Consider the following 12,146-nt stretch of genomic DNA (forward strand, 5'->3'; position numbering starts at 1 on the left):
TCTCGATTGTGCATCTGTAAAAGTTTGTGAGGGTTTTTGGTGACAAGCCGAATTTCTTCAGACTCCTGAGGTTGAAGAGGCGCTGCTGCGCCTTCTTCACCACGCTGTCTGTGTGGTTGGACTATTTCAGTTTGTCCGTGATGTGTACGCCGAGGAACTTAACTTTCTACCCTCTCCACTACTGTCCCATCGATGTGGATAGGGGGGTGCTCCCTCTGCTGTTTCCTGAAGTCCACGATCATCCTACAGGGAGGAGGTAACTCCACCCTGACACTGTGGTGAAGGCAGCACCACAGAGCCTCTTCAAACTCAAGAGGCTGAAAAAATGTGGCAAAGACTTCTACAGATGCATCATCGAGAGCATTCTGTCAGGCTGTATCACGGCCTGGTACAGCAACGGCAACTGCACTGTCCGCAACTGCAGGGCTCTCCTGAGGGTAGTGTGTTCCGCCCAACGCATCACCAGGGGCACACTCCCTGCCCTACAGGACATCTACAGCACCCGGTGTCACAGAAAGCCCAAGAAGATCATCAAGGACTTCAGCTACCCGAGCCATGGCGTGTTCACCCTGCTACCATGTAGCAGGCGGAGACAGTACAGGTGCATCAAAGCTGGGACAGAAGATGTTTTCCTTCTCTCTATCTCCAGGCCATCAGACTGTTAAACAGTCATCACTAGCCGGCCTCCGCCCAGTGCCCTGCCCTGCACCTTAGAGACTGCTACCCTATGTACAGAGTCAATGAACACTGGTCACTTTAATAATGTTTACGTAATGTTTATTTTTCTGAAATCGTTTCTGTAGTTAGGAACAGATGAGATTTGCATTCCTACATCATTATTCTGTTAAAATGTAATTGATCTCTGAAAAATAACTAATTGATTATTTACTTTATATATACATACTGTATTCTCAACATAGTTCATCTTACTGTATATATCTACTGCTGTACATTCCTTTTTCCTACATTGTGACACAAATCCAATTCAAGTCATGGTACCGATATTAGCATTTTTTGCACATACAGTTCAAATCATCTATACAGTGCAATCGGAAAGTATTCAGACCCTTTGACTTTTTCCACCTTTTTGGTACGTTAGACTTTTTTCAAAAATTTATCAAATATTGTTTGCAAATATGTTTGCAAATGTATTAAAAATAAAAAACAAATACCTTATTTACATAACTATTCAGACCCTTTGCTATGAGACTCAAAATGTAGCTCAGGTGCATCCTGTTTCCATTGATCATCCTTGAGATGTTTCTACAACTTGATTGGAGTCCTCCTGTGGTAAATTCAGTTGATTGGACATGATTTGGAAAGGCACGCACCTGTCTATATAACCAAGCCATGAGGTCGAAGGAATTGTCTGTAGAGCTCCGAGACAGGATTGTGTCGAGGCACAGATCTGGGGAAGGGTAACAAAACATTTCTGCAGCATTGAAGGTCCCCATGAACACAGTGGCCTCCATCATTCTTAAATGGAAGAAGTTTGGAACAACCAAGACTCGTCCTAGAGCTGGCTGCCCGGCCAAAGTGAGCAATCGGGGGAGAGGGGTCATTCTGACAGAGCTCCAGACCTCCTCTGTGGGGATGGGAGAACCTTCCAGAAGGACCAACATCTGTGCAGCACTCCACCAATCAGGCCTTTATTGTAGAGTGGCCAGACGAAAGCCACTCCTCAGTAAAAGGCACATGACAGTCCGCTTAGAGTTTTCCAAAAGGCACCTAAAGGACTCTGACCATGAGAAACAAGATTATCTGGTCTGGTGAAACCAAGATTGAATTCATTGGCCTGAATGCCAAGTGTCACGTCTGGAGGAAACCTGGCACCATCCCTACGGTGAAGCATGGTGGGTGGCAGCCTCATCATGCTGTGGGGATGTTTTTCAGCCACAGGGACTGGGAGACTAGTCAGGTTCGATGAAAAGATGAACAGAGCAAAGTACAGAGAGATCCTTGACTAAAACCTGCTCCAGAGCGCTCAGGACCTCAGACTGGGGCGAAGGTTCACCTTCCAACAGGACAACGGCCCTAAGCACACAGCCAAGACAACGCAGGAGTGGCTTCAGGACAGGTCTCTGTCCTTGAGTGGCCCAGCCAGAGCCTAGACCTGAACCCAACCGAACATCTCTGGAGAAACCTGAAAATAGCTGTGCCGTGACGCTCCCCAACCAACCTGACAAAGCTTGAGAGGATCTGCAGAGAAGAATGGGAGAAACTCCCCAAATACAGGCGTGTCAAGCCTGAAGCGCCATAACCAAGAAGACCCGAGGCTATAATCGCTGCCAAAGGTGCTTCAATAAAGTACTGAGTAAATGGTCGGAATACTTATGTAAATGTAACATTAAAGTTTTATATTTTTATACATTTGCTTTAATGTCTAAACCTGTTTTTGCTTTGTTATTATGGGGTATTGTGTGTAGAGGAATATAATGAATTTTAGAATAAATCTGTAATGTAACAAAATATGGAAAGAGTCAAGGGGTCTGAATACTATCTGAATGCACTGTAAGTGACTTTGTTGAGTTTCACAATCAATTTTAGATACTTTTTTGATGATTTGGACACGATAACATGTACCAAGACTTGGATGAGATGTTTGCTACAAATCCTAAAACATTAGCATTTGGAAACAATGCCAGAGAAAGTAAACCAAAATTGTGGATTGCTGTCAAACCTTGTCCATAGACTGCTTACAGTGTAAGGAAACCAATATGTAATTTGGGTGAACTATCCCTGATAAGTGCCTAATATCCACAACATTTCTGCTGGATAAATTCTATTAATGGGGTGAATGCTCATTAGCCAATAGATCTTAATCCTATTACTGCTGTGGCAGAGGGAGAGGACAAGAGGAGAGGAAGGGAGAGGAGATGAAAGGGGAGGGGAGTAAGGGGAAGAGCAGAGAGGAAAGAAGGGAGGGAAGGAGTAGAGTAGGGGACGAGGAGGCCTGACCTGGGCCCTCCAGGGGATCCTGCTGTGTTCTATTCTGTCTGGACTCTGGGGGAGTTGAATAGGAAGGTCACTGATAGGACAGGGCAATTTTCATAATGAGGGACTCTGATAATGCATCTCACACGCACACAATCATAAAAAATCCATCCGTGCCCACACAGACACATTTAATCACTCTGCAACCTGGGCCCTTACATTTAGCCCCAATCCCGTAATCACTAGCTAAGCTTCTCTCATCTGGCCAAGCCAGTCTAATTAAATATTAGTTGAAATATTAGGGCATCTTATTCAGTACTGACATAAATCCAGTTGATTTGAGATGTTTAATTTATTTGCATCTCGTTCCTTTGTAATAAATGGATGGTCAAGTTGTTGTTTGTCTAAATATATTGTCACGGTCAATGTTGAAAATGTCTGTCAGGCAAGAATGAAGCTAAATTCGATACGCTGTTCCAAACTTAGAGGTCTAGTCCTCACTGTTCTCTCTCTCTCCTGACAGACATTGATGAGTGTTTTCATGGTTTCGTGGAGTGTGATGACAAAGCCATCTGTGTCAACCTGCCCGGGTGGTACCACTGCGAGTGTCGGGATGGCTACCACGACAACGGCTTGTTCTCTACTAATGGGGAGTCGTGCATAGGTGAGTTGACTCGCTCCTTTCATCACAAGACCAAAAGAAACACTGCGGTTGTAGGCAATCTTTATTCACCTAGTCACATATGATCATTTATATTAATATCACATGCATAGAGTATACCTGCACACTTGTTTGTTTTTCCATTATTCTAGTCTAGTGTATTCTAACGTTGATCATAGCAGCACATCTAACCATTGCAGAGCTAGAAATTTCCTTGGTCTTCTTTTGACCAGTTGTTTTTGCTGTCGGGTGTGGGTAATAGTATGTTTGGACTGGACATACCGGTGCATACTGGTGCATTTTCCTCAAAATCCCTGTCTGCTTTTCACTGCTCATTCAATCTTTCTGGAACATTCTCTAAAGCTGCCTGCCAAGAGCTTGTCACATGTCAAAATGGAGGGAAACCCTTATGCAGTCACGCCTCAGTAGTGACAGTACTACAGCTCTGTGTCTGTCTGTCTCTCTGCTCTATAGACAAATTTTACCTGTCAAGTCTAGCCGATCCACACAGAGCACATCAGAGACTGTCAGAGAGGTGAACATACTGTGAAGAACAAAGCCAACTGCAGTTATAATTTGATGAAAAATGGTCTCTTTGGGGGGAAGAAATTACAAAGTGTTTTGACAAGAAAGCCCACTTTAGTTTACTGAGGCTGAGAGCTGTTAGAATGTAATACATCTGCTTCCTTTGTATTTTTTAAAGCAGTAAGATGCATGTGAATTTAAGCATAACCTACAGTATTTGACCTGTGTTGAGCATATGCCTGAAGTCATCTCTCTGGCTCCCTACAGATATCAATGAATGCAAGACAGGGAGGAACACCTGTGCCAATGACACGGTGTGCTTCAACTTGGAGGGGGGCTATGACTGCAGGTGCCCCCACGGGAGGAACTGCACCGGAGACTGTATTCATGACAACAAAGTCAAACACAATGGACAGATCTGGGTGCTGGACAATGATAGGTGCTCAGTCTGCTCTTGTCAGGTGAGACAGAGAGGATGATGGGTGAAAAAAACAATGGTCAGGTCAGGGGCGTTCTATTGGTTGATGTAAAGCATTATGATGACTTTATTAATTAAGTTAGTTGATGATTAATACAGGTCTGAAGAATTTAGATGTGTCTAGAACCAGTTATTTGAAAAATTTAGTTTTTAATTAAGCAAAAAACCTAACATTTATCTAATCATTATTAGGCTACAGTCTTGTCATATTTAGTCATTGAGTGTTTACTTTTGGATAATGTCTGGTGTATGGGAATGCTTGCAGGTGATTATAGAGGATTAGTATGGGTATTTAACAATCAAACATCATATTATTCATTTAATTAAAGAGGAGGGCAGAAATGAAGCTTTAATGAAATTAGTCATTTTAATTGATTAGAGAAATTGAGAACCTGCCTGTCAGAATTAGTAGTATTGAACGGCTGAGCAAACAGAGAAATTAGTAAACATGTTATTGTTTTGTAATGTTCACTGTCAGCTAGTAGAGAGCAATGGTAATGTTGAGTGTGCGTAATCAACCAATAACCAAGGTCAACAACTAGCAAATATTGAGTTTGGGTTATGGAGACTGTACTTTACAATAGTCGTTCAAATCAAATTGTATTTGTCACATGCACTGAATACAACAAGAAATGCTTACTTACGAGCCCTTAACCAACAATGCAGAGTTTTAAAAAAGTAAGTTAGACTGTACTTTACAATATAGTAGCTACAAACTATACTTTGTAGTTTGTAGTTTGAGTTGAGTGTTACTGTCAGTTGATTGACAGACAGTGTATCGCCCCCCTCCCCTCTGTGCAGACTGGCCGGGTGATGTGCAGGAGGATGGTGTGTGACTGTGAGAACCCGACAGCTGACCTGTTCTGCTGTCCAGAGTGTGACCCTCGCCTCAGCAGCCAGTGTCTGCACCAGAACGGCCTGCTGACCTACGGCAGTGGAGACACCTGGGTGGAGAACTGCCAGCAGTGCCAGTGTCTGGTGAGTACCAATAAAACACACCCTATAAATAGATAGAACACACTGTACTGGACTCTGTTTTAAATCAAATCAAATTGTATTTATCACATGCGCTGAATACCACTGGTGTAGACTTTTGCATAGTTTAAAAAAAAAGAATAATAAATAGTATCTAACACAAGAGGAATAAAATAAAATACACAACAATGGAGCTACAGTATATACAGGGAATACCAGTACCAGTACTTTCATGATTAATGTACGGGAGATTGTGTGTGTGTGTGTGTGTGTGTGTGTGTGTGTGTGTGTGTGTGTGTGTGTGTGTGTGTGTGTGTGTGTGTGTGTGTGTGTGTGTGTGTGTGTGTGTGTGTGTGTGTGTGTGTGTGTGTGTGTGTGTGTGTGTGTACTGAATACAGGTTTCTATGTCCACAGGTCTCTATGCCTTGCAATATATATAACTGAATTACGATGTGTCAAGAACGTTCTCTATTGAATCTACTCAAAGAAATACGCACTGTTTGCATTGACTCTCTCCAATGTTGACCTTTTCCAAGGTTCCCGCATCCCTGCTGTTCAAACAACAGGAAGGCTTTTTTCCGAGGATTTCACACTAAATCTGACAGAACATCACATCCTACCGCCTTCAATAAGCCTTTCAGACGCTCTTCACCACCAGCCATATGTTTATTAAATGCAAATGTCACACTTGGCATTCACCCTGGCCATTCCACTCCCGGATAAAAGTAACACTTAGCTGCATTTGTGTCAATCTGCCTTTGCGTCGACCCATAAATCATCTTTAGCTTTGTTGTTCTGCCAGCTCTCTCCCGCCCGCCCGTTCCCTCGGAGGAGTGGCATTACCGTTGGTTCTTTTTTCCCTCAGATCAAACAGAATGTTGTAGCCACACATACAGCCTTCCCACCTCACTCTCCTTCTGTGATTAGCATATGCATGCACACACATACATCATGTTGCACACACAAACACAGCTACCAGCCAAAATGGTATAAACAGCAGCACACAAATGAGAGGAGTGGAGGAGAATGGTGAGAGATACGCGTGGGATCTAGTAGCGTGACCTCGACATGAAATGAACCTTGAATGCCTACACAGTTAGCAGAGCCAGAACCAAACTGGCCCTGCTCTGCTCAGCAGGGAAACGGACAAGCAATTCTCTTAGACAATGATCCAAATCCCCTTTTAAATTACATGTATTTTTGTGAATATTTGAATGACAGAATATGGCTCTTTGACGTATGTATCTTCTGAGTTGCTACTATAGGGCGTAATGGGTATAGGATACTATTTTAGCCTTAGATTTGCAGGAATGAAACATGGCTGTTGTTCGCCATGCTGTTGTCTAACCAAGGCAAATTTCTGGCAAAGCTCCCTAAACCAAATGTAATTCACCGGTAAATGTAATTCTCCTGAAACACGCAGCAACATTTCTGCTTTTTATAGGACCATCTTCTGTAAAGCGTACAGAGATCTAGAAACATGATTCTTTTTAAGAGAAAGAGTGGCCTATTTAGAAACATATCAGTGCCTTACCCACCTGACAGGGCTCATGTAAAGGTGACTGAAGGACATCACATACTCTATCACAGGGTTCTTCAACCCTGTTCCTGGAGAGTTTCCCTCCTGTAGGTTTTCGCTCCCACCCCAGTTTTGACTGACTTGATTCAGCTTATCAACCAGCTAATTATTAGAATCAGGTGTGCTAGATTAGGGTTAGAGCGAAAATCTACAGGACGGGAGCTCCTGCTCTATCATGTTACACGTCAATATGCACAGATACTAGTCTCCCTTTTTCTAGATGTGATGGAGACCTGAGTCTACAGCTACACCCACTGCCTGTGGCTATGATGAAAAAATTCTGCTACAGAGGAACCACACTTCAAATGTTTACAATGAATGAATGGAGCACACATTAGCATGGCATGGGCCTGTATTTTATAGCCTGACTAATTTACTACAACATCACATAAATGCCGAGCTATCTGATTTTCGGGTATATTAAATATCCCAATTGGAAACTTAAATCAACTCAAACTCTTGGCTGTTTGGTCTTCACGGATTAATCCCGGTTTCAACTGTACCAGGGAGATCGCAGACAGTGTGTAAGGCGTCATGTGGGCGAGCGGGTTGCTGATTTCCTACATTGTGAACAGGTTATCCTATGGTGGTGGTGGAGTTATGGTATGGGTAGACATAAGCTATGGACAATGAACACAATTGTATTTTATCAATGGCAATTTTAATGCACAGAGATACCGTGACGCGATCCTGAGGCCCATTGTTTTGCCATTTATCTGCCGCCATCACCTCATGTTTCAGCATGATTATCTGTACACAATTCCTGGAAGCTGAAAATGTCCCAGTTCTTCCATGGCTTGCATACTCACCAGACATTTTACCCATCAAGCATGTTTGGGATGTTATGAATCAGCGTGAACAACAGCGTGTTCCAGTTCCCGCCAATATCCAGCAACTTCGCACAGCCATTGAAGAGGAGTGGGACAACATTCAACAGGCCACCATCAACAAACAGCCTGATCAACTGATCAATATGTGCCATGCTGCATGAAGCAAATGGTGGTCACACCAGATACTGACTGGTTTTATGATCCACGCCTCCACCTTTTTTTTAAGGTGTTTGTGACCAACAGATGCACATCTGTATTCCCAGTCATGTAAAATCTATAGATTAGGGCCTAATTAATTTATTTCAGTTGACTGATTTCCTTATATGAACTGTAACTCAGTAAAATCATTGAAATTGTTGAGTTAATATTTTTGTTCAGTGTAAATTGAACGTCTGTATATCAAAAAGAAGAGCGATTTTGGTTTCTAACCCTGGAAAAATGATCTTTCAACTCGCCAAATTGAGCCCCTTTTCAATTGATCCCTCTTTGAGAATAACTGCTCCAAAAGCGAGATGCGCATCTGGAAAAATATTCTGTCATATTTTATTCTGTTATATTACATCATGTTTTGTACTATAAAATAGGTGAGTCTTGACTGTGAACTGTGCTCGGGAAATAAGTATCTTGTCTGCTAAATTAACAAAACAAGGCTATGCCATTGCGCAGCCACAGGCTTCCACAAGCAAGCGCCATTGCTGAGGTTACTGCCTTTTTGAAGATTGTGTTCCACGATAATATAACCAGTTGATATTATGGTTTCATCAAATCAATTTTAAATGGCACTTGTTTTTTTTTATTCAGAACAGCCTCGATTCGTCGGCATGGGCTCTACAAGGTGTCAAAAGCGTTCCACAGAGATGTTGGCCCATGTTGACTCCAATGCTTCCCACAGTTGTGAAGTTGGCTGGATGTCCTTTGGGGGGGTGGACCATTCTTGATACACATGGGAAACTGTTGAGCGTGAAAAACCCTGCAACGTTGCAGTTCTGGACACAAAACGGTGCGCCTGGCACCTACTACGATACCCCATTCAAAGGCACTTAAGTCTTTTGTCTTGCCCATTCACCCTCTGAATGGCACACATACACAATCTATGTCTCAATTGTCTCAAGGTTTAAAAATCCTTATTTAACCTATCTCCTCCCTTTCATCTACACTAATTGAAGTGGATTTAACAAGTGACATCAATAAGGGATCATAGCTTTAACCTGGATTCACCTGGTCAGTCTATGTCATGGAAAAAGCATGTTTTGTACACTCAGTGTATATGGGCAATTTAGCAATTAGGATTCTGTAAACTGTAATGGCTATGATATATTAGGCATTTTTGGCCTATAGATAAATTAGCAAAAAAAACATTTCTGGCCATGTGTTCTAAAAATATATTTTTTATTTGAGTACTTGAGTTCAATATAATTTATTATGGCAAAACCTAATATCACATTTAATTTTTTCAAACATTTTTCAGACAGTCTGCCACCCATGGAGGGACCTACCTGCATTTGTCCAATAGAAGCTCTTGTTTTCATTGCAAAACGTTTTCCGTTTTGAGTGAACGTTTTCCTTTGCAAAACGTTTTGCAACAGATGAAATATTTTGCAATGGAATCCGACTAATGAATACACCGTGTGTGTGTGTGTGTGTGTGTGTGTGTGTGTGTGTGTGTGTGTGTGTGTGTGTGTGTGTGTGTGTGTGTGTGTGTGTGTGTGTGTTGTGTGTGTGTGTGTGTGTGTGTGTGTGTGTGTGTGTGTGTGTGTGTGTGTGTGTGTGTGTGTGTGTGCTCTTTTTCCCAGGAGGTGTAAACCACAAAAGCTCAGGGATGAAAATGTTAACAGAACTAGGTCATGCAGAATCATAGCTTAACCAGGATCTATAAAGTTGGCCAGAATATATGACATGTATTCACTGGTTTATTGAAACGACTGCTGGAGAAATCCAATAAGGCATTCTCTGCTGCAACTGTGTAATGATTAATATAAGAGGGAGAATGAACGGGTGACCAAAACAACTCCATTAGGAAACACAGAACATTTTTAGCCCAGTGTCTGAAAATGTCTTTCTTCTCATACTGCTACTCCTACGCAATGACATATTCTTAGCCCCATGTACTGTACATCTATGATGTATCAGGACAAAATGTCTATGTTTACATGATAATGACTGCATCAGGGTGGTATAGAAGTATGCCTAAACATTTGGCAAGGGACGGGATCTATTCAATACAATTGTAGGGGTGATGGGCTGCACATACCAGTGGAGGCTACTAAGGTGAGGACAGCTCTTAATAATGGCTGGAATGGAGTCAATGGAATGGTATCAAACACGTGGTTGATACCACTCCATTGGCTCCATTCCAGCCATTATTATGAGCCATCCTCCCCTCAGCAGCCTCCATGGGTATGTATCATTGTATTGTCCCAGTGATATGACTCCAGTCTGTCTTTCTGTTTCGCCCATCCACAGCAGGGGCAGGTGGACTGCTGGCCCCTGTTGTGCCCCCATGTGGACTGTGAATTCACGGTGGTGCCCGAGGGCGAATGCTGTGCCCGCTGCGTCACTGATCCCTGTCAGGCCGACACCATCCGCAACAACATCACCAAGACGTGCATGGACGAGCACGGCATCAAGCGCTTCAGCGGCTCCTCCTGGGTCAAACACAGCACCGAGTGCACCCTCTGTCAGTGCAAGGTAACAGCCATGGATATTCATTATATCTATGCAGACTTCGGCCAACTATACCCAATGTTGGCACTAAACACTCCATGACTATCGAAATTCTAAATGTCAAATCAAGTTTGCCTTTCCGTGAGAAATAACAGAACATAATAACAGAAGAACTGTATTGTGGTTAAAGTCTAACATTGACCCACTCTAAAGTCTCTCTCTCCTCCTCCTCTCTTTCAGAATGGACATATCTGTTGCTCAGTGGACCCCATGTGCCTTTAGTTCCTGAAGCTCTGAAGGCACCTCCCTGTACAGTGTTATCCATGTAAAAACAACCAGCGTTTTCCACCCTCCAGCCCAACTTCTTTATACCAAATACAAAACATGTATCATAGAACACAGATGGACTACAGTACCCACAAGCCCCCCTCTGTGTTCAGCCTCACCGATCAGGGTGACCCATGTGCATTGAGGAACACCCCCAAATCATCTGCAACATGACGCTGTAAAATACTATTATACTGGCATGAATGTGCTCGATGTAGAAACATTTTGCTAATTTCTAAACTCTTTAAATCTCAATGATATCCTAGATAGTGGTTGTTTTAGTGTAACTTTCATTTGCTACATTATATTAAAGTCGTCTATATTTTGTGGTCCTCTAGCATTATTTTCTATTCATCTTTTACATTTATTTCCAGGCTTGTTAATGTGTAATTGAATAAAATATTTCAATTTACATGAATTGTTTGAGCTTGTCTTTTTTAGGATGTTGTTGTGTATTAGTCATTGGAAACCATCAATCTCCTACTTAACCACGACTTGTGTCTGTATTCATATGAAGTCAAAAACTCATCCTCTCAGGTCTCGTGTACCCGAAAATTCAATCAACACAGATGGCAAATCACTTGAGCTTTGCCTTCCCAGACCTTCCCACTTCCTGTGAAGAGGATAGCGAGGTGAGAGTTAGTTCATGTCAGAACACATGTTTGTGTGACAGTGTGTTAGAGCAGAAAAGAGGAGAGGAAACTCAGCCTGACACCAGCAAACTCAGCCTGACACCAGCAATCACAGCCTATCAGTGGTACCTACACATCATCACGCCTGACCTTTCACATCAAATATTCATTGAGCAGGTGGACTTCCTCTGTCTGCACTGCTGCCGATGTACATGGTGCTGGTGATGATTACATAGTACAGTGCAGGATCAAGAACCATCCAGATCAGTCTGATTTTGAATGGATAATTGGAAGGTGTTTGAAGTTTAGGATTTTAAGGATAGCATTTTGAGGGTTTGCCAATACACACACAGTACTTGATTGAGTACCAGATTTGATTGAGAACTTTCATTTGTTCAATACATTGAGCATCTCATTTGTGTATACTGTGATACAGTATACACAATGTCCCAATTGGTTTGCTTTGCTTCCTTCCACTGGTTCCAGAGGTAATGGTAATACTTGTATGATTCAGAGTACAGTGCTTAAAACTCCTAAAATA

At 42.4% G+C, this 12,146-nt stretch overlaps 1 protein-coding gene across 1 annotated transcript in view; it reads left to right on the forward strand.

Moving 5' to 3' along the window:
- Positions 1-11,387, forward strand: part of LOC115151822 (protein kinase C-binding protein NELL2) — a 116,678-nt gene extending 105,291 nt beyond the window's left edge. The window contains exons 16-20 of the mRNA XM_029696078.1: positions 3,458-3,598; positions 4,388-4,581; positions 5,400-5,576; positions 10,446-10,670; positions 10,887-11,387. Coding sequence (XP_029551938.1) covers positions 3,458-3,598; positions 4,388-4,581; positions 5,400-5,576; positions 10,446-10,670; positions 10,887-10,928 — 779 coding nt within the window. The 3' untranslated portion in view covers positions 10,929-11,387. The remainder of the gene's footprint in view (positions 1-3,457; positions 3,599-4,387; positions 4,582-5,399; positions 5,577-10,445; positions 10,671-10,886) is intronic.
- Positions 11,388-12,146: the final 759 nt, after the last annotated feature.

The sequence above is a fragment of the Salmo trutta genome, chromosome 17 (genome assembly GCF_901001165.1).
Source record: "Salmo trutta chromosome 17, fSalTru1.1, whole genome shotgun sequence".
NCBI lineage: Eukaryota > Metazoa > Chordata > Actinopteri > Salmoniformes > Salmonidae > Salmo > Salmo trutta.